Source organism: Hirundo rustica, chromosome 12 (genome assembly GCF_015227805.2).
Source record: "Hirundo rustica isolate bHirRus1 chromosome 12, bHirRus1.pri.v3, whole genome shotgun sequence".
NCBI classification, from domain to species: Eukaryota; Metazoa; Chordata; class Aves; order Passeriformes; family Hirundinidae; genus Hirundo; species Hirundo rustica.
Window position 1 is genome coordinate 442,142 of NC_053461.1, and position 20,753 is coordinate 462,894.

The 20,753-nt window shown below is 42.4% G+C and overlaps 1 protein-coding gene across 3 annotated transcripts in view; it reads left to right on the forward strand.

Moving 5' to 3' along the window:
• Positions 1–20,753, forward strand: part of FAM120A (family with sequence similarity 120 member A) — a 46,704-nt gene that overhangs the window by 2,481 nt on the left and 23,470 nt on the right. For 2 of the 3 annotated variants that reach the window (XM_040076039.2, XM_040076037.2), the window contains exons 2-8: positions 3,648–3,894; positions 8,577–8,659; positions 16,166–16,294; positions 16,756–16,852; positions 17,915–18,015; positions 18,306–18,589; positions 19,268–19,355. In XM_040076039.2, coding sequence (XP_039931973.1) covers positions 3,648–3,894; positions 8,577–8,659; positions 16,166–16,294; positions 16,756–16,852; positions 17,915–18,015; positions 18,306–18,589; positions 19,268–19,355 — 1,029 coding nt within the window. The remainder of the gene's footprint in view (positions 1–3,647; positions 3,895–8,576; positions 8,660–16,165; positions 16,295–16,755; positions 16,853–17,914; positions 18,016–18,305; positions 18,590–19,267; positions 19,356–20,753) is intronic. The other variant, XM_040076038.2, reaches the window with a different exon arrangement.

Consider the following 20,753-nt stretch of genomic DNA (forward strand, 5'->3'; position numbering starts at 1 on the left):
GAGATCATTAGTAAAAGCAATGAATGGGGTAAAATATTTTTTTTTCTTTTAATGTATTAAAGTAGAGACTTGTTTTAGTGCAACATGGAAATGCCTAGTACTCAACAGGAGGCCAGCTGTTTTGATATCAGTGGGAATCTGGTGCTTGCAGTAGTTTTGTAGTATGTTGAAGTGGCTGTTAGTTTGTTAAGCATTTTCTGTCTCAGACCTGACTCAGGTATGTTGCATCTGAACCAAGTTGCTGCATTTGACAGCAATATCACCTGTAGCATTTTGTTTACTTTCCAGTGCAGCTGCAGCATTAGCTCCTTTACGGTTTCTTGGTGACAGGCCTTAACTCCTAATCTCTGGAAGCAGTTGTAGCAGTGTGAGCACACTCATACTGAGTCTCTTTTCTGTCATTAAAAAAATAACCCAAACTCACAAAATCTCAGTAAATATAACATTCCCCCCAGTTTTGATGGAGCAAGTTTGCGAGGCGTATGTTCATTTGTCCCTCTTGGGTTAGCCCTGGGAGCTGGCAGCTCAATCCCAGACACTGAGGGGTGTGAGGGGAGAGGTTGTTGCTGTCCACACCACTGGGCCACCACCATGCGTGTCCCAGCTGCACTGGTTCTCTGCACTGCTCAGCTGTCCTGGGGATGGGAAGGATGTCAGCAATTTCTGTTTGATGTCTCATTTTTTTTCACTTGTCAAGAAATTCTGTGTATAAATCTAGTATTAATGGATTTGTTTTCAGGTTAGGAAGGATATTTCATGGTTATAGTGGTCACATGCATAATACACATCAAAGATCCTGCTGAGCTTAAAGCACTTTCCTTCTCTGCTTTTCTTCTTCTCTTACATGATTCATTATCTTTCTAAATCTGCTTGTTACATGTATCTGATTTTCTCTTAATCTTCAGATTTGTTCTCACTCTCACTTTGGTGTAGCCCTCCTGATGGGCACAGAGCAAATGCATCTTGAAAGTGTGATTTTTATTTACATGTATAGATGACTTTTAAAATCTGCATATGCGTAAGACAGTTGTTAAATTGTAGTTTTTTCTCTTTGTTTTGAGAAGTTGAGTTTGAGAATACTGATTGACTTTAAATATGAAACTGATTTTCATATTTCTAGGAACATTTGAGTCTAGAGTAGGTTTCTGCGTGTAGCTAGGAATTGACTGTGAATTTAATCCATTTTGGTAATTAGGAGAAAAAGTAATGTCTTTTATCCAGAACAATTATAAGTCACTCACAGATGGTTTCAGCAGGGTGTAAAGGTAACAAGCTCCTCCAGGTTATAACAAATACCCTGCGGGTTCTTAGTTTCATGGTGACCTGGTGTTTTTCAGTTTGAGGGGAATGATTCTTAAAAGAAACTTTTATGCAAAGTAGGCTTGCTAAAATTTAAATATTTAGGCAGTGGAGTTCTTAATAACTCTAATACTTCAGGGAGACTGTTTTGTTCTCAGTACCTAAAGGTGCTCGTGTGTATTTACTCGGGCAGGATTCTCTCTTTCTAAGCCAGCACCATTAATGTTTACACAATATTTAGACTTGAAAATTATTCCAAACTCCTGGCTGTGATTTCCACCACGTCCCTCTCCCTGGGTTGCTTTTGAAGCCTGCATGTTCCTGGGTACCTCTGCATTCGTGAGAGCCATGAGATATTTCTCTGACTCCCATCTTGTTAGAGTTCTACCTTGTGGGTTAACTGTACTTTGGTAAATACTGCTCTTTTCCCTGTGATGGTTCAGTTACTTGAGCATGGATTCTGGTATTCCCTGAACACACAGCAGCTTTATGCTGGGTTAGAGAGCTCTATAAAATGGGGAGGGAACTGGAGGCTGTGGAGGTCGAGGAAATAGCTCATAGAAAATCAGAGGAGCTGCACACCGAGCTTCCTCTTGCGTTATCTACACACCCATGTCACACCTAGTGCTGCAGAAGGAGTTCTCACTTGGTTTTTTATAGATCAGAGCTGCTTGTTGTGCACGCAGAGAGGTTGAGTTTAGAGACATGGACATAATTTAAATCTATCTACCCTTAATTAAAAAACATTGGAGGGATTTTTCTAATTTAAAACTTGTGAAAACTGGTGGGCGGGGGGGAGTGAAGCCTAAGTTGCCTTCCTTTAGTTAGGAACTATGTAAATCTGATGTCTTTAAATTTTTCCAAAAATGTTTTCCCACACCTTATGCTAGAGGACAGCATCATTGTGAGAAAAACGAGTATGTGTGTCTTCCTCACAAATAAAGTGAATTTCACGAACAGTCCATTGAGGAAATTTCTGAAGAAGTAACATTTTCTGAAGACTACAAGTTGGTAGGATGAGGAGTAGGTAGAGCTTAGTGAAGTGGTGTTTGTTTGCAGGAACAGGTGAGGTACTGGCTAATCTGCTCAGGATCTGGCTTGAGAGGGAGCATCTCATGAAGGTGCATGGGAGAAGTAAAATTTGGCATACCTCTTTGGTGGTTCAGCATCAGGTTCAGCAAGTGCAAGACCTGAGTAGATGAGGAAGCATCACTGTAAACTTGCTGTGGGTGACTGCAGGGGCTGTGGAGTTTGGGACCTTGTCTCCTGTTCTGCAGAGGAGATAAATAGCTTTGCTGGCACTAAGGCTGTAGTTATTCATGCGTGCTGTGGAGACTGAAGCTAATAGTTTTGTACTAGTCTATTTTGGAATAGCTGGCTATCTACATTGTTGTTAAAATGGAATACTCAGCGAGGGTGGGTTTTACTAACACCCAACTTCCAAGGGGATTTCTGTATCACTGAGTGTGTATTATGTCCGTGGATGGTAGAAGCCCTAGGGATCCAAAGCCCTCAGCTGGCTGTAGTTGGGTGTGCTCAGATACACGCTGTGGTAGTAGCGGTTCTGAAGGTGTGTTGGAATGCAGGACTGTAGGTCCTCACTTATCCTCATGGGACTTTCAGTTTCCCTATAAGCTTCTTGATTAGAAAGGGTTCCTGTTGTATTTCCAACGTTAGGCATTGGCCCATGTCTCCCTGCTCATATCTGTTTGAGTAATTTGATTTCTGTGGCCTAAAATGTGTGCTTTGCTAGGCAGCAGGAGTGGGGAGGTGAAGTTTTGGCTAAAATCTCAAAGCAGTTTGCACCGTCAGGTACAGCTGTGCATGAAGGGATAGGCTGAAGGTGGAAAGGAGAAAAAGGTTGGCTTAATACAGCAAGGTTTGCATTTGAAAGGTCAACAAAGTTATCTCTTCATCTGAGGTTGTGTTTGGCCCATTTAAAAGTGGGCCAAAAAGCTTTAAAAGGTATCATGGGGGGCATCTTGGTGTGCTGAACTGCTGGAGTACCCACAGCCTCAAGGTTTTCCCCATGAACTGGTGCAGACGCTGGAACAATAATGTCTTCAGAGTTCAAGTGTTTCTGATAATCAGCGTTTTTTTCAGATGAGTTCACTAGTACACAATGCCACAGCAGTGTGCAGGCTTCCAGAAGTGTGTAGGGCTTCCGAGAGCTCCTTACGTCCTGTCCGTATGTGCTGCGTCACTGGATTTTTTTAATTACTTAAAAAATATCTCGAGTGTTTTAAATTCACCTGTGTAGTTTCAGAAAGACCCTCTGTATTGTAATAGTTGTGATAAATCAGTGCTGCCATTTACGCTGAAGCTAATCGCTCTGTCTTCCACTGTAGGTTGCACAGAGCATTGAGGATCATCATCAAGAAGTAATTGCTTTCTGCAGAGAAAAAGGTTTCCATGGTTTGGTTGCATATGACTCCGATTATGCATTGTGCAACATCCCTTACTATTTCAGTGCCCATGCCCTAAAACTGAGCCGGAATGGGAAAAGCCTCACAACAAGCCAATACCTAATGCATGAAGTTGCCAAGCAACTGGACCTGAATCCAAATCGCTTTCCTATTTTTGCTGCTCTTTTAGGTAAGTGAAGATGCTGCTAGTCAGCCTTATGATTTCAGTTTCTATTAACTGTTTTAAAATAGTGTGTGTGTAATTTGACAAAGCACCTGGGGAAAGGCATCCCTTTGTTCCAGACAGTCCTGCTGTGTGAAGTGACTGGATGTGTGTTTGAGGTCAGACATGCCCAGTTTGTAGAAACCTTCGAGCAATGCAAACTGTGGCTGTCTAGAAGGAAGACAGCAAGGGTTCAGCAGAGCTCTGCCTAGCCAGAATGTTCTCTGTGGGTGGGGGAAATCAGGACAGTTGTGGTTCTAGTTTGGGTCCTGTATAGTGTATGAGGTCTAGTTTTAGCGGTACACTTTCCAGACTGGAAGTATGCTTTTGTCCTGAATTCTGCCTAAAAATAACACCTATGGAGTGAAGGTACTTGGTTTGCTGGGGCTTTTTTTCCCCCCTCAGAAATCGTTACTGGGCAAAGATGGCAGCACGTCAAGTGCAACAGAAATATACTGAGCTGTAATTGAATGAAACTGCATTTCTGAAGGCGCAAGTTACCAACATTGTACTGTTCCATTGTTTTTGGCTGTATACTTAGCTCTCCTGCTTCTCATGCTCATGAGCTGCTCATACTCAGCAGCACAGGTGGGAATGTCTCCAGCTGCACATCTCTGCTTAAACGGGACAGTTTTAACATTTCCCTAGCAGTGATAGAGAATAACTGTCATACTCTGTCAGACACAAGAATGAATTAATTACTGACAAAGTTGACTCCAATGAATAAGATTTATTCAGAATAGCATTCTAAAAGCTTTTTGGGAGCAGCCATGTTCTTGATCTTGTCATGCTGTGCAAACAAATTAAGAGAACTGGATTTTCATTTTAGTTTCTGACGCTGTTTCAGTGTGGGTACATGGTGGAGGAATAAAACTTCTTTGAGTGCTCTGAATGGGAGAGGTTTTGTGTTCCTGTTTTAAATGCTAATATTTTAGCTGTCTTTAACATTGTTCCCAGTCCAGGAAGGCACCTTCCGTGTTAAGAAGGAAAGAACCAATGGATTTTGCATTAGACAGCCACAAGTGTTTGCCTAGTTGGAGTCGCTTTTTGTCAGTTTGTGTTTTTCCTGCCTGCACAGGTGTAGGGAGGGGAGGCAGAGGGTTGGCTGAGCTGCCATTGCAGGAATTGCATGACAGACTACTATTGCTTGGCTTTGTTTTGGAGTCTATAAATAAATTGGGGCATGCCAGTTCAGTGAGTAAGAATTACTGCTGGAAAAGCAGTTTCCCATTTGCAGATATGCTTTATGGACTTAATGGGAAGCGTGGCTTTAAGTCGCCACACAATTCCAGCTGCATGGCCTGCTGGGGCTTTGCTTGCTTATATCAAACAGTAGGTGAGAAAGGTTCTGATAAAGTTTCTGAAGGCTTTCCAGTTTTATGCAAGAAGCTCTTGGTTGTTTTTCTCTCTGGCTTTTCATGACCAAATATTTTTCAGCATGTTCTTAGGAGAAAGAAATTGGAAGTAATTTCACATGATTACTCTAGAGAGATTTGTTTGTTTTCCCCCCTCCCTGTCAAATTGGTATAAATGTTAAAAACCCCCAGGTCAGCTACAAGTTTAGTTCTGAGTATTCCTTTGCATTTGTGTGTGTGTGTATTCAGTATGAGTAACCAGAACAGAGTAACGTTTATGGAAATCAGGGTTAGAACAGAAGATTCTCCGAAGATCTTCCTGTGCTTGGGGCTTTTGCATTATTTTCATATGAGTGAATTTTAGGAACCCTAGGTATTTGGGATAGAAAGTGATTATATAAGCTGACAACAAGCAGATACAGTTTGGCTTAAAGTACTGGCAACATGTTTTAACTTTTGCAACTTTGGTAATACAGTAACTTTTTTTTTAATAGAATCCCAAGTGCCTGTGTGCATGTAGTTATGTGTAGCATGGAATGTGTTTAAATTAGGGTGGCTCATTTTTTGATCTAAATTTTTATATTTTTGTTGAATATCTGAAAAGGCTTCTCTGGCTTCACAGGTTATTCTGGCCTTGTTCCTGTGGCCTTTGTGAGTCTTTTTTGGTCCTGTTAAGTAGAATAAAGAAAAGCACAGTGGGAAGGGATGAGTGAGCGTTTGATGACATGGGAAGACACATGAATTTTTTCTGGGTACAGCAGTATAACTCCCCATGCTAGTACTTTGTGTAGGAATAAAATAATGTATTCTGAAATAATTACAGTTAAGCTGCTGGTTTAATGTCTGCAATTCCAGCAGGCGCAAACGATCACTATAGCTGTGCTATCCGTATTCAGCTTTAGGGCTGCAGATGTATTTCCCTATATCCAGAAAATGAAGATTTCTTCGTGTTCACATTCTTTCTTGTCAGTAACTCCAACAGTTAATTTGGGGAACGCTGGAAGAGGAAAATCATCCTCAAAGTTTCAGTCTCACACTGAGCAGTTGGAGAAGCCTGAGGAATGACACTAAACTGGGCAATTAAAAAATTGTTTTCAATGGCAAGTGATTTGGGATTGTGTTCTGTTCAGGGGTAAAGTCTCTATTGAAATATTCGCTCAAAATATTTTTCTGACTGTATCAACGAGGCAAACTTCTAAAGACTGCTCTCAGATGAGGTTCTGTGTACGCTGTGGTTGGTTGGCTTGGCTTACAGGTTTTTTTCCTTCTTAGGGCTTTCATCCGGAGGGGATTTATAGTTATAGTGTTGTAATATAAAGGGTATCCTTGGCACAGGTGATTAAAATGTGGCCTGCAGCCTATGAGTATGCTCATAAAAATTTCTGTTCTAATTGCAGCTGATGTAAACAGGGAGTTGATTTGGGTTATTTTGTAACTTTTGACTCAAATGCTTCAGAATAATTTTAAAAAAAGAAAAGCAACCCAATCTTCAGCAAGTAGAAAAACAAACCCAGTGTGAGATTTAGGGCTCTAATTCAGTGAACTCTTTAGAAAGGGCAGTGGCTTCAATTAGTATCTAATTGCTTTAAAAAAAACCTAAGGCATACACTAAAATAAGCCATTAAAATGGGAAAAATCAATATATGTTGAGGTTGTTCAGCCAGGTCAAGAAATAGAGGTTGCTTATGTAACGCTGATCTTTTCCCACTGTGACAGCACTTTGTAATATGTTTAGTTATGGAGTCCTGTTCTGCTCCTCAGTAAAATTTTAGAACTACATAAGGTAAGTACAGGCATCACTTCTTAATTGGATGACAGAAGACACTGCTGCACTTCAATTTACGTGGTGAGAAGTAATCAAACACGCCTGTGAGTGTTCTGGGGGATGAGTTAACTGCAATGACAGATGGAGACCAAGCAAAATTGAGGTTTTGGTGGAAGGGGGAGAGGTCCGGACTGTTTTAAAAGGTAGCATCTGCAGGAGTGATTGTCAGTTACCACAGAACTGTCCTGCTCTGGCTGCAATAGGTTTTTGCAGTCTTTTAGAAAGGCTGTCTTATCTTACCTTGATCAGATTAGTGAGTGTGGCTGTTATGTGCAAACTTGTTGAATCTTTCTGATGAGAGATTAAAGTTTAGCTCCTAATGAAAAAAAAAATGATAACATCTCCTTGCTGGAGATCTCGGTAGTGGATGAAATATTGATTGGACACAAAGACTTCCCGCTGTGAGAAGGCCTCTGCTTGTCACTGGGCAGTGGACAGCTTTCCTGGCTTTCACAGGTTAAAGAGCATTAAAAACAAACTAGATGATTTTACGAACAAAATATCAAGGAAGAAAACAATTGTTGTAATATTCTGAGAATCTTTTCATATTCTTTATGAACAGTGCATTCACTAATAAGCTGCTGCTCTATAAAGCCAGGTATTGAATATATCCTGAAGTTTTCTGCCAGACTTGTATTAGTACATTCTGTTTAGCTCTTTGTAAGATTTGGGTCCACAGCCACTGAACTTCATCAGAGGTTGAGTAGTTATGTCTTTGATTAATACACCTTTTAAATGTTTCCTAGTAAGAATTTTTTTTTGAGTGTGATGTGCTTTGGAAAAAAAACCCGAAAAACAGTGTAGATGATCTTCCATTAGGTATGAGCAGTGTGGTAGATACAATCTCTATCTCTGTCCATGGAAACAACAAAATAATTTCCCAATTCCTTCCCTGCTGCCAGCCCAAGGTGCCATCTGACCTGGTCAGATCAGCAAAAGAAACTTCAGGAACTGGGGACCTGCTAAGTGTCCTTGGAGCTTCTGGCGTTCCCGTTAGATAAACGTGGCCGGTGCCTTGCTGCTTGGCCCGTGCTGCCCAGTGGGCAGAGTGCAGATTCCCGGGGCAGCTCCCGTGTGGATCAGTAACGGCACGTGCTGGGCTGCAGAGAGCCTTGCCAGCATGTGTCAGGGAGCAACAGAACGGGTTCTTGCTCTGGTGCACCTGCGCTGTGAAATCTCTTGAGGGTTCCCTAACAGGACACCCTGGCTTGAGGTGGACCCCGTGTTGTGCCTGGCTCCGTAGGTGAGCTGGTTTCATGGAAGAGTGCTCCTCACGCACCGACTGGCTCTTGCTGCAGCAGCAGCATGCTAATTAGGCTTTTCTGGAGTAGCAGAAAGCTATCTGCAAGTTTAATCTGTTAATCCTCTTGATCAGGAGTTGAGGACTGATTGCAGATTTGTTTACTGTATGTAGAAATGGTGTGTAATGTTTTACAGTGCGCTTAAATGAGTTCTGCATTATGTTCCAGGTAATCATATTCTACCTGATGAAGATTTGGCTTCCTTTCATTGGAGTTTACTTGGTCCAGAACATCCACTAGCTTCACTTAAGGTACAAATTTAATATAACTAGGAGAAATTAAGCTAAAATCAACGCTACTGGTTAACAAGAGCAATGTGATAGCTTAATTGAGAGCATCTCTGCTCGGCCCGTGTGCTCAGCCACTCTCAGGTGTCCCAGTCCCTGGCTGCAGAGGATACTTGGGGTCATTGGCCTCACAAGGCTAAACTTAGCTTGTGTGATCCCCCTCAGTGCCCTTCAGCTGCACGAGATGAAGCTCCAGTGTGGTTTGGCTTGCAGAATGCAGCTTCTTGCTCTCCTCTTTCTTGAAGAGGAGAGTGTTTTGTTTAGTCATGTTCTTCAGCTATCAAAAATAATGAGCTGTGTATCTGCGTACCATCTTGTTTTATTTTCTGCTGCTCTGAGTTTGTGTGTAATAATCCGTTTTTGGTATTTAAAGTGTAAATATGCTGGAGAACAGATTGCAGGAGAAAGCTAAAGTGGCCTTTGGTAGGTTTGGGGGGGGCTGAGACAAGTTGCCTGATGCTCTTAGTTTACAGTATGTGTGTTCTGCTGCTTCATCATACTTGCCTCGTGCATCTGCCAAGTAGAGGGCTATAAATGGGAAACTGGACACATCAGAGAATGGGATCATAGTGACCTTTCTCTCTGCCACAACAGATATGTCTATTTGCCTTTCTCTTAAGGTGTACCATGTAGCAAATAATCTGCTTTTTTGTAAATTCTGTCAGACTGTTTTGTTTTCTCTACAGCAAAAGTAGGTGGGCTTTTTCCCCTTGTGTTCTGAAAGTTTATTAAACCTTGAAAACTTGTTTTGCCAAAGGTAGAATTTAAAACCAGATTCCAGATTTTCAGCAGAATTTTTAAGGCTTGTACATGCATTGCTTAGTGAACAGCTGTGACATTTGATGTTACACTCATCCTCTATTTTGCTGCTGCCGTGGTGTTTAGAAAGGTAAGTGTCACATTACAGTGGCAAAACAAAACCTGCATGCATGTTTGCTACTTTCTTGTAAAATCTGAGGTGAAAAAATGAGTGAGTGTGCCTGTATTTTCATTTCTTACTAAAGGGGTTAAAATGTAGGGCTTCTTGCCAAGTGGTTGATAAACTTTCTGGTGATTCTTTTCTGTGGTCTAGCCCGAGTTGATTAGTTTGTCGGTCAGGTCAGATTATGACTTCAGACATGTAGATCTCCTGGAAAGCCCTCTAAATTTATACTGAATTATCTGAATGAAATTTAGATAATTGTCATCTTTGCGTCTAGATGTACCTGTTCAGGGGAAACGCCAGCTGGACTTTGTAGCTGGCATCCCAAGGAAGTGAACCGTGCACCCTCAGAGCATCCTGGCCTGCCATGGGCAGTCCTCCCTGATGGATTTTATCTGTTGGCCAGTGTGATTAGATATGAAAGCAGTTCCCATTTGCCTGTTAAAGGTTCCATGAAAACTGCTGTGCTGTTAACAGTGCAAAGCCCCAGATGAGTGCTCTGACTTAGGAAAGGCTAGCACAACACAGGATTTGTTGAATTCCACTAGAGCTTGCTGGCCATTTGTTCAGTGCACAGCCCCGAACTGAGCACAGCACCTTTGTGCTGCCTGGCAGTGGTGTCAGGTGGAAGGACACATCTGCAGCAAACCAATTTCTTTAGTTACAGGTAATGGAACAACTGCCTGTTTGTTTCAGCTTTAATTTTACAGTGCTCGTGGCTTGAAATGATGACTTGTTTCAGGAGCTCATTAATTGAGTTTAATTCCGTTGACATGCTAGTATGTCAGCGATGTCACCATAACTCTCTGTAGGGACTTCTTCGGTGTACATTTGCACAAAGCGGTATTACTTGTAAATTTTATGAATGCTTAAAAAAACCCTGAAAAACATTTCTATTAACCACAAGGCTGATAGCAAGGAGTGGTTTCAGAACAGTCCCAAAAAGCTCAAGTCTGCATGAAACCTAGAAATAGGGGGAAGTTGTTGTGTTTCCCCAGGTTGTCCTTCCTGGGCTGTGCTTACAAACTTTGCTTTGTTGTGTCTATTAAGAGTCACAACTGAGTGTTCTCCATGCTCGGGAACCAAGGGCTTTAATCCCACGCCTCATTCAGCTCAGGATTTAGAAGGCTTTTCCTCATTGTGTAAAGATTTTGATCTTTTGTCTTTAGAACAGTATGGTCTTGAGCATCAAAGCTGACAGATTCTGTTCCAGTGGCCAGATTTGTTGCTTTTCAGGGAGAACTGTGACAGTTTAATAAAGTACAATTTACTTCCTGCATTCTCTTTCAACCTTTTATTATGCTGTAGCAAAATACTCTACCTGCAAAGAAGCTTGGCCAGTTCACCAGTGAAAAAGTGTAACTTAAAAAAGAAACTACCAGCTTTGCTGGTGGAAATTGCTGGGTCTCCCCTGGAGTCACCATGGGGAGGGGAAAAAAGCAAACCAGAGGAACCCCTACCTCTTTTTTAATTGGAGGGGTGTTCATCCAGGAACAGCTGAGTAGAAGAAGTGGGAATATGTGAGGAAAATGGGAAACCTGGCTGAAGAATCCATATACTTAACATCTGGAAGGAAATGAACCCCGGGGGTTAGGACATCTCTGTGTGCTGGATGAAAAACCTTTCAGGAGACACCAACAACCAGCAGAACTGGGAAGATTCCATGGCCAAATTTAAATGAAGAGATGATTTGCTGTTGCTGCAACAGGGAGAAAGAATCAGAAGCTGGCTCTGTGACCTGTTCTGAGTCAGGATCACCTCTGGAAAAATTTCATGAGAGTGCAGACCTGCCCTTGAGTCCTGTCACCTACCTGAGAGCAGACTTCACTGAAATGACCCCCCTAATCAGGGGTTTGAAACTAGAAGAGTTGATCGATTTCCTGAGAAATCATCTGATTGCTAGACCTTGTTTGTAAACCGGCATTATCCTGCTTTTTGTTTGTGTGCCTTGGGATTTATCTTTTAGACAGAGACAATTTGGTTCTTATTCTGGAAAAACTGGTTGCAGTATGGAGCTTCGAGATCAATGTGTAATACTGTCAGAATGAGTTTGGGAGGGTGGTTTCTTACCTCTGGAAGGAACTGGTGCTTGTTTGGGAGCACAGACCACTGAAGTGCTGACTTCATTCAGAAGGTAACCTTAGAAACAAGGCTTAATGCAATCTCCCTTTATAAATAAGAAGAGTATGCTGGGAAACTCCATCTCCTTGGTTGTTGCTTCTCAGTGGAAAGGCAGAGATGCTTCTAGAAAGCAATCCAGAATATGCAGGTTAGGCTTCTTCTCTGAATCTCTCTAGGAAATTCCTGTCTTACTCTGTTTGTTGACTTCAGAGGGTGCTTGCCAGAGGGAGACTAATATGTGAAGTAGGTGCTTAGGTAATTTGCTGCTGCTCAGATGACAAAGGTGGCACTATTAAGATGTACTTTAACTGAGTGGCTTGTTGTTTGTGGGGTTTTTTGAAGCCAAGGGTCATCCTGATGCCGGTCAGAAAGGACCTCAGGAAGCCATCTGGGACAGCCTCCTGTGACAAGTGTGCTCAGCTTGAGGTCAGAGCGGATTGCTCAGGGCACTGCCTAGACTAGTCCTGAAAACCTCCAAGGCTGGAGACTGCCCCGCCTGTCTGGGCAGCCTGCCCTGTGGTTTGACGGTCCCGACGGTGGAGATGCTTTGCCTTGTGTGCAGTCTGAGCCCTTCTTGTTTCAGGCTGTGTCTGGTGTCTTTTGCTCTTGCACAACGTGCTGCTGTGAAGAGCTTGGCTCTCTGTGCTCGGTTACCTTTCTGTGGGTAGTGGAAGGCTGTATTGGCAAAGCCTTGTCTTTGCTGTGCTGGATAAGCTCCATTCCCTCAGCCCTTTATTTCCAGAGCAATTGCTCCTGCCTCTTTGACAATCTGGATGGCCTGCAGAGCCAGCTCAACTCTTCTGACTCGTGGCTGGAGCCCCAGACAGAGTGCAGTGCTCTCCATCTTCAGCCCAGCTCCCTTTTGGCACATCTGCAGCCTGTGGAGTTATTCCTGCCCAGGTGCAAGGCTTCACTTGTACAGCAGTAGAATTTCTGAAGGCAGCTCATCCCTAGGGCTTGGCAGGGAGTCCAGGATGCCAGCCCAGCCCTCAGGTTCGGAGCGTGCTGAGCTGTCCATAGGTCTCAGTGAAATCTGTCTGTATCACATCTTTGGCTTGTGCTTCTGCTCTCTCCTTTGCTTTCTGACATAATTCGTGTTCGTCTTCATATCTTCAGCCTTTTCACTCACCAGCAGAAAAAAGATGTTCCCTGTGTGTTGCCTCACAGTAACAAACGTTCGAGGTCTCTTTTAAATGGTTTGAAAATGAAGCTGAACCAATTACCTGTTTCCAGCAGGCACGGCAGTAAATATGGTGTTGATTAGTCTCTGCAGGGTTTGTTTCCTGAAGACAGTGGGCAGCTGGGGTGTTCCAGAGTTAGGGAGCTTTTCCCAAGTGTAGTTCAGGTATGTTCTACACTATCGATCGTCCCGTGGACTTGTGCTTATGTGAGTCTGTTCTCTTCCAAAAAAGCATTTTTGCAAATCTGTTTTGTCAAACCTAAGACATTTTTATCTTGTTGCTTCTATGTTTGTAATGTTACTCTGCCTCTCGTTTTGACAAATATCCCTCTGGAATTCATTGCCTTTCCTCACGTGGTCTTTTCAGAGTGCACAAAGAAGTGACTTGTGATTTTTGTCAATGCTCTGTCACAGACTGAAGGACTCCTTTTACAACTAGCAAAGAGACTGGGCCTCCCTCAGGTGTAAGCTCTCCAGCCTGATTGCCTGCAATTATGGGACCCACACCCATGTTTGCCTTCCAAAATTGATTTTCTGTGTTGTTGCTTTTCTGAAAGGTTTCTCTAGAGGATAAGGGACAAAAGTAACTTCTAATAAGAAATTGGTAAAACATGCTGCTGCTTTTGCTCTAAAATTCTTTGTGTGACACTAAAAGTAGGTTTGAACCACCAACACCTGCTCTGTAACTTCCACTGCAAGTCTGAATTTTTCCTATCCCTAACATACAGTAAGACTTGTATTTTAATGCACACAGGATTAGAAACATTCTTTGTAGTTCAGTAGAAAATCTACAGTTTTGGATTTCTGGAAAGTTCTGAAATTAATGGAAAGATATTTTATTCTTTAATATCAGGAAAGTACATCTTATTTCATCATTTTCATTTCAAACTTTCCTGTAGCATAGGTCATGATACTCTTAGTTTTGGGAATGTCCTCACACATGCAGTGGATATCTTTGAAACAGAAGAAAGTCCCAGTATGTGAAATGTCTCTAGATCTGTAAAACATACTTCCAGAAGGTCTCACTTCAGGATTTAAGAGTATGCTCTGGTGGGATCTTGAGGCTGTTTACAGGCACCTAAATGGGAGCAATATGCAAAGTGAGCCCTTGGTAGACCTCACTTAGGCTACAAACTTCCAGGGCCAGAGCTGGCTGTTAGTGTCAGAGTGATGTGATGTCCTCTCTTGATGCCAGCTTTATATGGTTTATTCAGTATTGCCATCGTGGAGATCACATAAATTAACAGGAGATTGCTTACTCCTGTCATCCACTGTGTTTCCAAGCAGAGATTGCAGGAACACTCAGGGAGCAGAGCAGGGTTTCTGCAAGGGCTCTGCAGAGAGCACATCCAGCATGACACAGCCATGGAATGATTCAGCTGTTTTAGAGATGGATAATTGTTACACATATGAGGAAAATGGGAGGTGTTCAGCAACTGACTTGGATTACCAGGGAGAAGAAAAATCTGTTCCTTCTTCTGGCAAAATGTGGGCAAAAATTTCATCACCAGTATTTGTGACTCTAAGCTTACATATGAGTGTGATTATTTTTAGTATTGTTGTCTATATTCAGAGTGCACACTAGTGTAAACTTAGATTTTAGTATATGAGATAAAAATAATTACCCTGCTACTGACTACACTAAACAAAACTGTTCTTAAGTGTTCACTTTTCACAGGGGCATGGACTGACAGAACATGGGGGAATGGTCTTAACCTGAAGGGGAGGGCAGGTTTAGGTTAGTTATTAGAAAGAAATTCTTGGCTGTGAGGGTGGGCAGGCCCTGGCACACAGTGCCCAGAGCAGCTGTGGCTGCTCCTAGATCCCTGGCAGTGCCCAAGGCCAGGTTGGACACTGGGGCTTGGAGCCACCTGGGCTGGTGGAAGGTCCCTGGCCACGGCAAGGGTTAGAACTGGACGGACTTTTAAGGTCCCTTAACCGTTGTTTCTATGTTTAATTTAGGCATATAAAATATAGAGCTCATCTGTGGTAGAGAATGACCAGATATAGAATGAATATCCTGACACTTGGACATTAGGAGAAGGAAATTAATAAAAATGGGTATCTGGCAAAAATTCCATGTCTAAATATGAAGAGGGCAGTGTAAGAAATCACATCATAAATAGATCAGATAAGGGCAGGGAAGAAAATAATCACATATGGTAGACACCATATAAAAGGAGTTGTGGTACGGGTTTTAAATTTGCAGAGGTAAAATTAACGAAGTATTGATCAGAATTTTGCATAAATGTTTCTGACAAGACTGAATTGCACCGTTTTCTAGTAAAGTATGATCTCTCTGTGCAGAATGTCGTAAAGACGAATAAAGATTTTTCAAAATTTTTTGTGTCTTAAAAATAACACTGGTAAATCATAATAGCGATCTCTCAGGTTCTGAATCACTGGATTCTGCAAACTGATTAAAGGATGTCAAAAGCAAAAACCTATCTGCCCCTATAGGCCCAGGCAGAGTGCTTCAGAATTGCGCAGAGGTTCTAGCCAGAATTTTTAGAAATTGCTCAGGCTTCCTCTAGAATGTAGGACATGTGTTTGGAGACCTTGTTCCTGGTCCTGTGAGCCTGTGCAGCACTTGGGATGGGAGCAGAAGCTGCTGATGGTTGAGGGATTCTTCAGACCCAGCTGGCAGCGCTGCTCCCTGCCTGGAATTCTGCAGAGGTCCAGGGTGGTTCCTTGGTCTGAAGCTTCTGCTCCCCACGTAGGATTACACAGGGCATACAGGAGCAACCATTCCCATAATCATAGGCCAAGTCATTGTTTATTTTCGGGAATAACCTATTGGGTGCTGAGATGGAATCCAGGGTTTCCAATGGGTCTTTTTCATCAATTCTGCTCTCGCTTTACACTCCGAAAATAAACACTGTCAAAATATTTCCTGGCATATATATGTGGATATATGATGAATGATACGGGATTATCATCTTGATTATGGTGCGTGACGAATTAGATGAAGCATTTCGTACTGGAGGAAATGTGCAACTAGAAAGCAGCGAAAGAATCAGCACTGTTGCCCTTGTTTGTGGTTGGAGCAGATACTTAAGCAGCAGGTTTACATAGAGGTGAGGTTTCACACGTATATAAGTACACTGTAATTGTGTGAGTTACTGTTTGAGCTGAAGGCCCAGTACAGCTGGACAGCAGATGTGGGAGCAGGGAGTTCGTTGCAGCCCCTGTCAGAGGAGGGTTCTGTGTGTGCCCTGCCCCGCTCACGTGCCTCCCTTGCTCACAGGTACGTGCTCACCAGTTAGTTTTACCGCCGTGTGACGTAGTGATCAAAGCCGTAGCCGACTACGTCCGCAACATTCAGGACACCACGGATTTGGATGCCATAGCAAAAGATGTTTTTCAGCATTCGCAGGTAAAGTACAAAGCCAAATATTGTCTAGTTTCTTTTAATGAATTTTGCTGTACATTTGTGTTGAAGAATTGCTCTTGATAAAATAGTGATTTGATCAGTTGATAATACGTATCTGTTGGTATTTCATGTTTCGTGCTTTCTGAAGGTGAAGATACCGTGTTTACCTTCAGTGCTTTAAATTCTTTATAACCAGAGGGGTTTGTAGCCTAGCTGTGTGCGCTGCCTTTGAGAATCAGCTGTAGATGAAGACTGAATGTTTAAACTTTATCCTTACATGGGCTGACATAACACTTCCTGTACTGGAGCAGTGCTGCTGCCCTGGAAGGTCCATAGGCATTAATCCCGAGACATGGTGTACATTAACTACTGTAAAGCCCTGTGCTGACCTACAGGTGACAAACCTGGACGTGCTTCTGACAGATCTTTTTTGGGTTTTTTTCCTTTCTTTTTTTTTATTTTAGTCTAGAACAGATGACAAAGTTACTCGGTTTAAGAGAGCGGTTGCTTATTACTCGGCAACTAATAAACCTATGCCATTTCATCCACCACATTACCTGGGTAAGTAATGACATCAGCCAGACTTTTCACTTTAACTAAACTTGAGGTAACCCTGAATCAGAAATGGTATTGGTGCCAGCATCTTACAGAAATGTTTATATCTTCTGGCAATTCCCTTTGACCTGCAGAGAGGAGGTTTCAGAAGAAGGTTTTCATAGGATATGTGCTGAGGTTGTGTTCTTGTCCCAGAAGAGAACAACTTGGATTACTTCTTGCCTGTTGTGGCATCCATTCTGACATTGGGACTTGTGAGAGAATGACGCTGTGAACAACTGAAGTGTGGTTCCGTTCATGAGGACGGTTGCTGTTTCTAGTCATTAAAACATATTTAGTGTTTCTTACTGGCCTTGTTGGCATGTTTTAGAAATCCCTTTATAGTCTTTGATTTTTTGGTGTCATAACGAACCTGCTCAAATTGCAGCCACACATTGTTGTGGTGTTGCAGATTATTCTCAAGGCTTAAAAATTAAAATGTGTGATCACAGGATTTCCTACTGCTGCCCCAATCTTAACACTAAAATGTCATTTTAGCTGAAATTTTCTAAAGGTCTTCAGTTACCACACTGGTACACTGACACAGATTTTCCTGCTCTTTTTGAGGGTGTGGGGTGTCATTATTTACATCCAGAGACCTGCATTAAAATTTAGAGGCTACTCTAGGTCAAATATTCAAATGACAAAATGCCAGCATTCTGTATCTGCGTGACGTTGGCAGCGTCTCCATTATGAAATCTCTTGGGAGTTTTTTTCTTGTAAGCTGCCTTTGATTCCCAGATAGAATAGGAATGTGCAGCAATGAGAGATACAAAGACCTGAAAGAAGGTGAGATACATAAAATACACTTCACAAGCTACAAGGTATTTTTATTGAAAGATAAAAATGAATAAAACGGACTTAAGGCATAGGAGAAAACAGGAATGCTAACAGAACAAGAATTATATAAACCATAGAAACAAAAGGACAAACGGGGTAAGATTTGTGTCAAATACTAAGTGTTTTCATGAGTGCTTGGTTTTTTTCATTTTTTTTCCTTCTCCTTTCCCCTCCTCCCCTGCAATACAGCAGCCAGACCGAATCAGTTTGGTATGCCTGGGATAGTGCCACCATATGTTCCTTCTCAGATGCTTAACATTCCACAGACCTCACTACAAGCAAAACCTGTGGTAAGTACAGCTTCTGCCCTGTTCCTTGGGAGAGGCCTGCTGTGCTCAGCAAACTGGAATCCAGGTGGGAAAGGTGTAGCCAGCTTTTTCAGTGTGGGCAGTCACTGACTGGATTTTAAATCTGGAACTAAAGTGATGCTACACACTCTGGTGGAACAGTTTTTGTGGGTGCTCAAGATGTCTGAGTTTTAATGCATCCATTTGGGAAAGGCCACCTGATTAAAGAATGTATTTTGTTTTAAAAGCAAAGCCTTAGTATCCTTCACTTAAGAGAGATCCCTTTATTTTAGGCCCAGCAGATGTCCAGTCAGGGAGGGGCCCAAGGCCAGGGTCCATACCCATACAGCCTCTCTGAGCCAGCCATCACCTTGGAAGCAGGTGGGAAAAGTCTGTCTGAGCAGAACAATTACAGTAACATTCCTCATGAAGGAAAACACACACCATTGTATGAACGGTCGTCTCCAATAAATCCAGCCCAGAGCGGGAGCCCTAATCATGTGGATTCAACCTATTTTCCTGCCTCTTCTACATCTTCGTCCTCTGACAATGATGAAGGCAATGGGGGTGCAGTGAAGTAAGTTTCTCGTGAGGATGTTCTCTTACTCAGCTTCTGTTAAAATAAATTTATTTTCAAAATCATTTACCTGTATCCTGAAAGTAAGAATCATAGAATCAATCATAGAATGCTCTGAGCTGAAAGGGACCCACGAGCATCATCGAAGTGCAACTCCTGGCAGAGTTGGACTTTGCAGAAATCCGCAAATTGGTGATATGATAAACCTTAAAAAGATAGTCTTGGGTGTCTGTGACTGCAGTCGTGTGCATGGTTCAATCTCATCGCCTTGTTCCTTAAGGAGGAATCCAAAACCAAATAGTGTTGGGTGTTTTTTCTCTTCTGCCCTTATGTTTTAGTGAGAGAGTGAGGTTTTGGTAAATGTCATAAAGCCTTCCAGTCCTTTACTTTGTATAAAAAATATTCCTGCTTCACAGTATAATTCATTAAAATTTCAGAAGCTAGAATCTACAGAACTTCACTGAACTTGTAGTGTTTACATGTCCTAAATTTATGCGTAATGTAATGTGAATGTCAGAAATTTTTTTCAAGACTTCTGCAAATGGACGTTTTTAATAGAAAGTATCCCTTAAAATCAGGATATCTTGCCCAAAATTACAGTCACAGACACCAAGGATTTATTTTACTGTCTTTCAGACTGCACTTTAGTGTGATGTTTTTCTTTCATTTGTCCTTCAGCCATGTCAGTGGGAACAAAATAGGCTGGGAAAAACCAGGAACCCAGTCAGAAGGTCAAACGCGTGGAGAGCTGGGAGACCAAACAAAGGTATTTCCTTAAATTCTAGGCATCACACTTTATTACTGTGTGTTAAAGCTTTATAGCAAACTCGGAGGAGGATTTTTGGTATTGATCCACAGTATTTAGTGCAAACCCGTACATTTTGTGAATTGCAAAACAACAGCTTTAGAGTACTGGAGAAAGTTTTCCAAGGACATTGTAGCATATTCGTAAAAACAAACCCGAAATAGGATGTTTTAGAAAATACTAGGTACAAACCAGGAACAAATCAATAGCCTTATTTGGCCCTTAGTCAACAATCTCACCCTCAGATGTTACTCTCTGCGTTTCCAGTACTGCATGTTGGACTTTTAGGAAGGAGTGTGACAGTCTGAGTGTCTGTGGAGTCCGAGTCCATGTCCTGTATCCCGCGGGGCAGTAAGCACAGCTCTGACACCGTCAGTGGTGGCCACAGGTCACTGCAGATGCATTAGAGCTCAGCTGAGGAGTTAGAAGTCCTTTATAATTACATGGTAGGAATTTCACATAATACTTGTAGAGTAACTCCATGGGGCCACTTAGTGTTGGTGCTTAACTAGGTAAGGATGGGCTAGATAAGCCCTTGATGAAGATTTGTCATTATTAAATTTGAGATTTCAAACCATGTTCAAATCAAGAACGTGATGGTCTCTATTGAAGGTTTGATCTGTGTTTGGAATGAACATTCAGAGCATTTACACTTAATATGTCTGTGCCTTGATGGTGGAGCTGTACACCAACTGTTAACTCTCAAAAACTCCTGGTCTTGAGTTACTACACTGTGAGCAAACATTTTCCCTGTACTTTTGGCGTAGGAATTCCAGTAAATGGGCTTTTGTGCTTAAAATATCAAGTGGATGATTTCATCCATCGGGTTATTATTTCTGCAGACTACGCCTGTACGATAACTGTGTCTGCCTGGGGATTAGTCACCGTATGCAAATGCTAATTTGACCTATTAGGTTCCTTTCTTCTCTCTCTGCTGGGCTGGGCCGAGTGTGCAGCCCTGTGGGTCCCCCAGCCCTGAGCGTGTCCTTTCCCAGAGACAGCCCCCACAGAGCCAGAGCTGTACCAGCACTCACTAAACCTTGCAAGAGACGTATGCACAGGCTGACTTAAATATATCCAGTTTAATGTAGTAATGCTCCCGAGCTTTATCAAACCTCTTGGTCAGCCCTCAGTAGCAGGAGAACGCAGAAGTATCTTTTGAGCACAACCGGAAGGATTGAGAGTACATTTTGTAAATGAAATCATTTCCTGGAGAGGTGGACATTAATGACTGAGAAAAGTGGTGGTACCTCCTTAAGAAATTGTCCAGAGAGGCTGCCCCATCCCTGGAAGTGTCCAAGGCCAGGCTGGACAGGGCTTGGAGCAACATGAGATAGTGGAAGGTGTCCCTGGCCATGG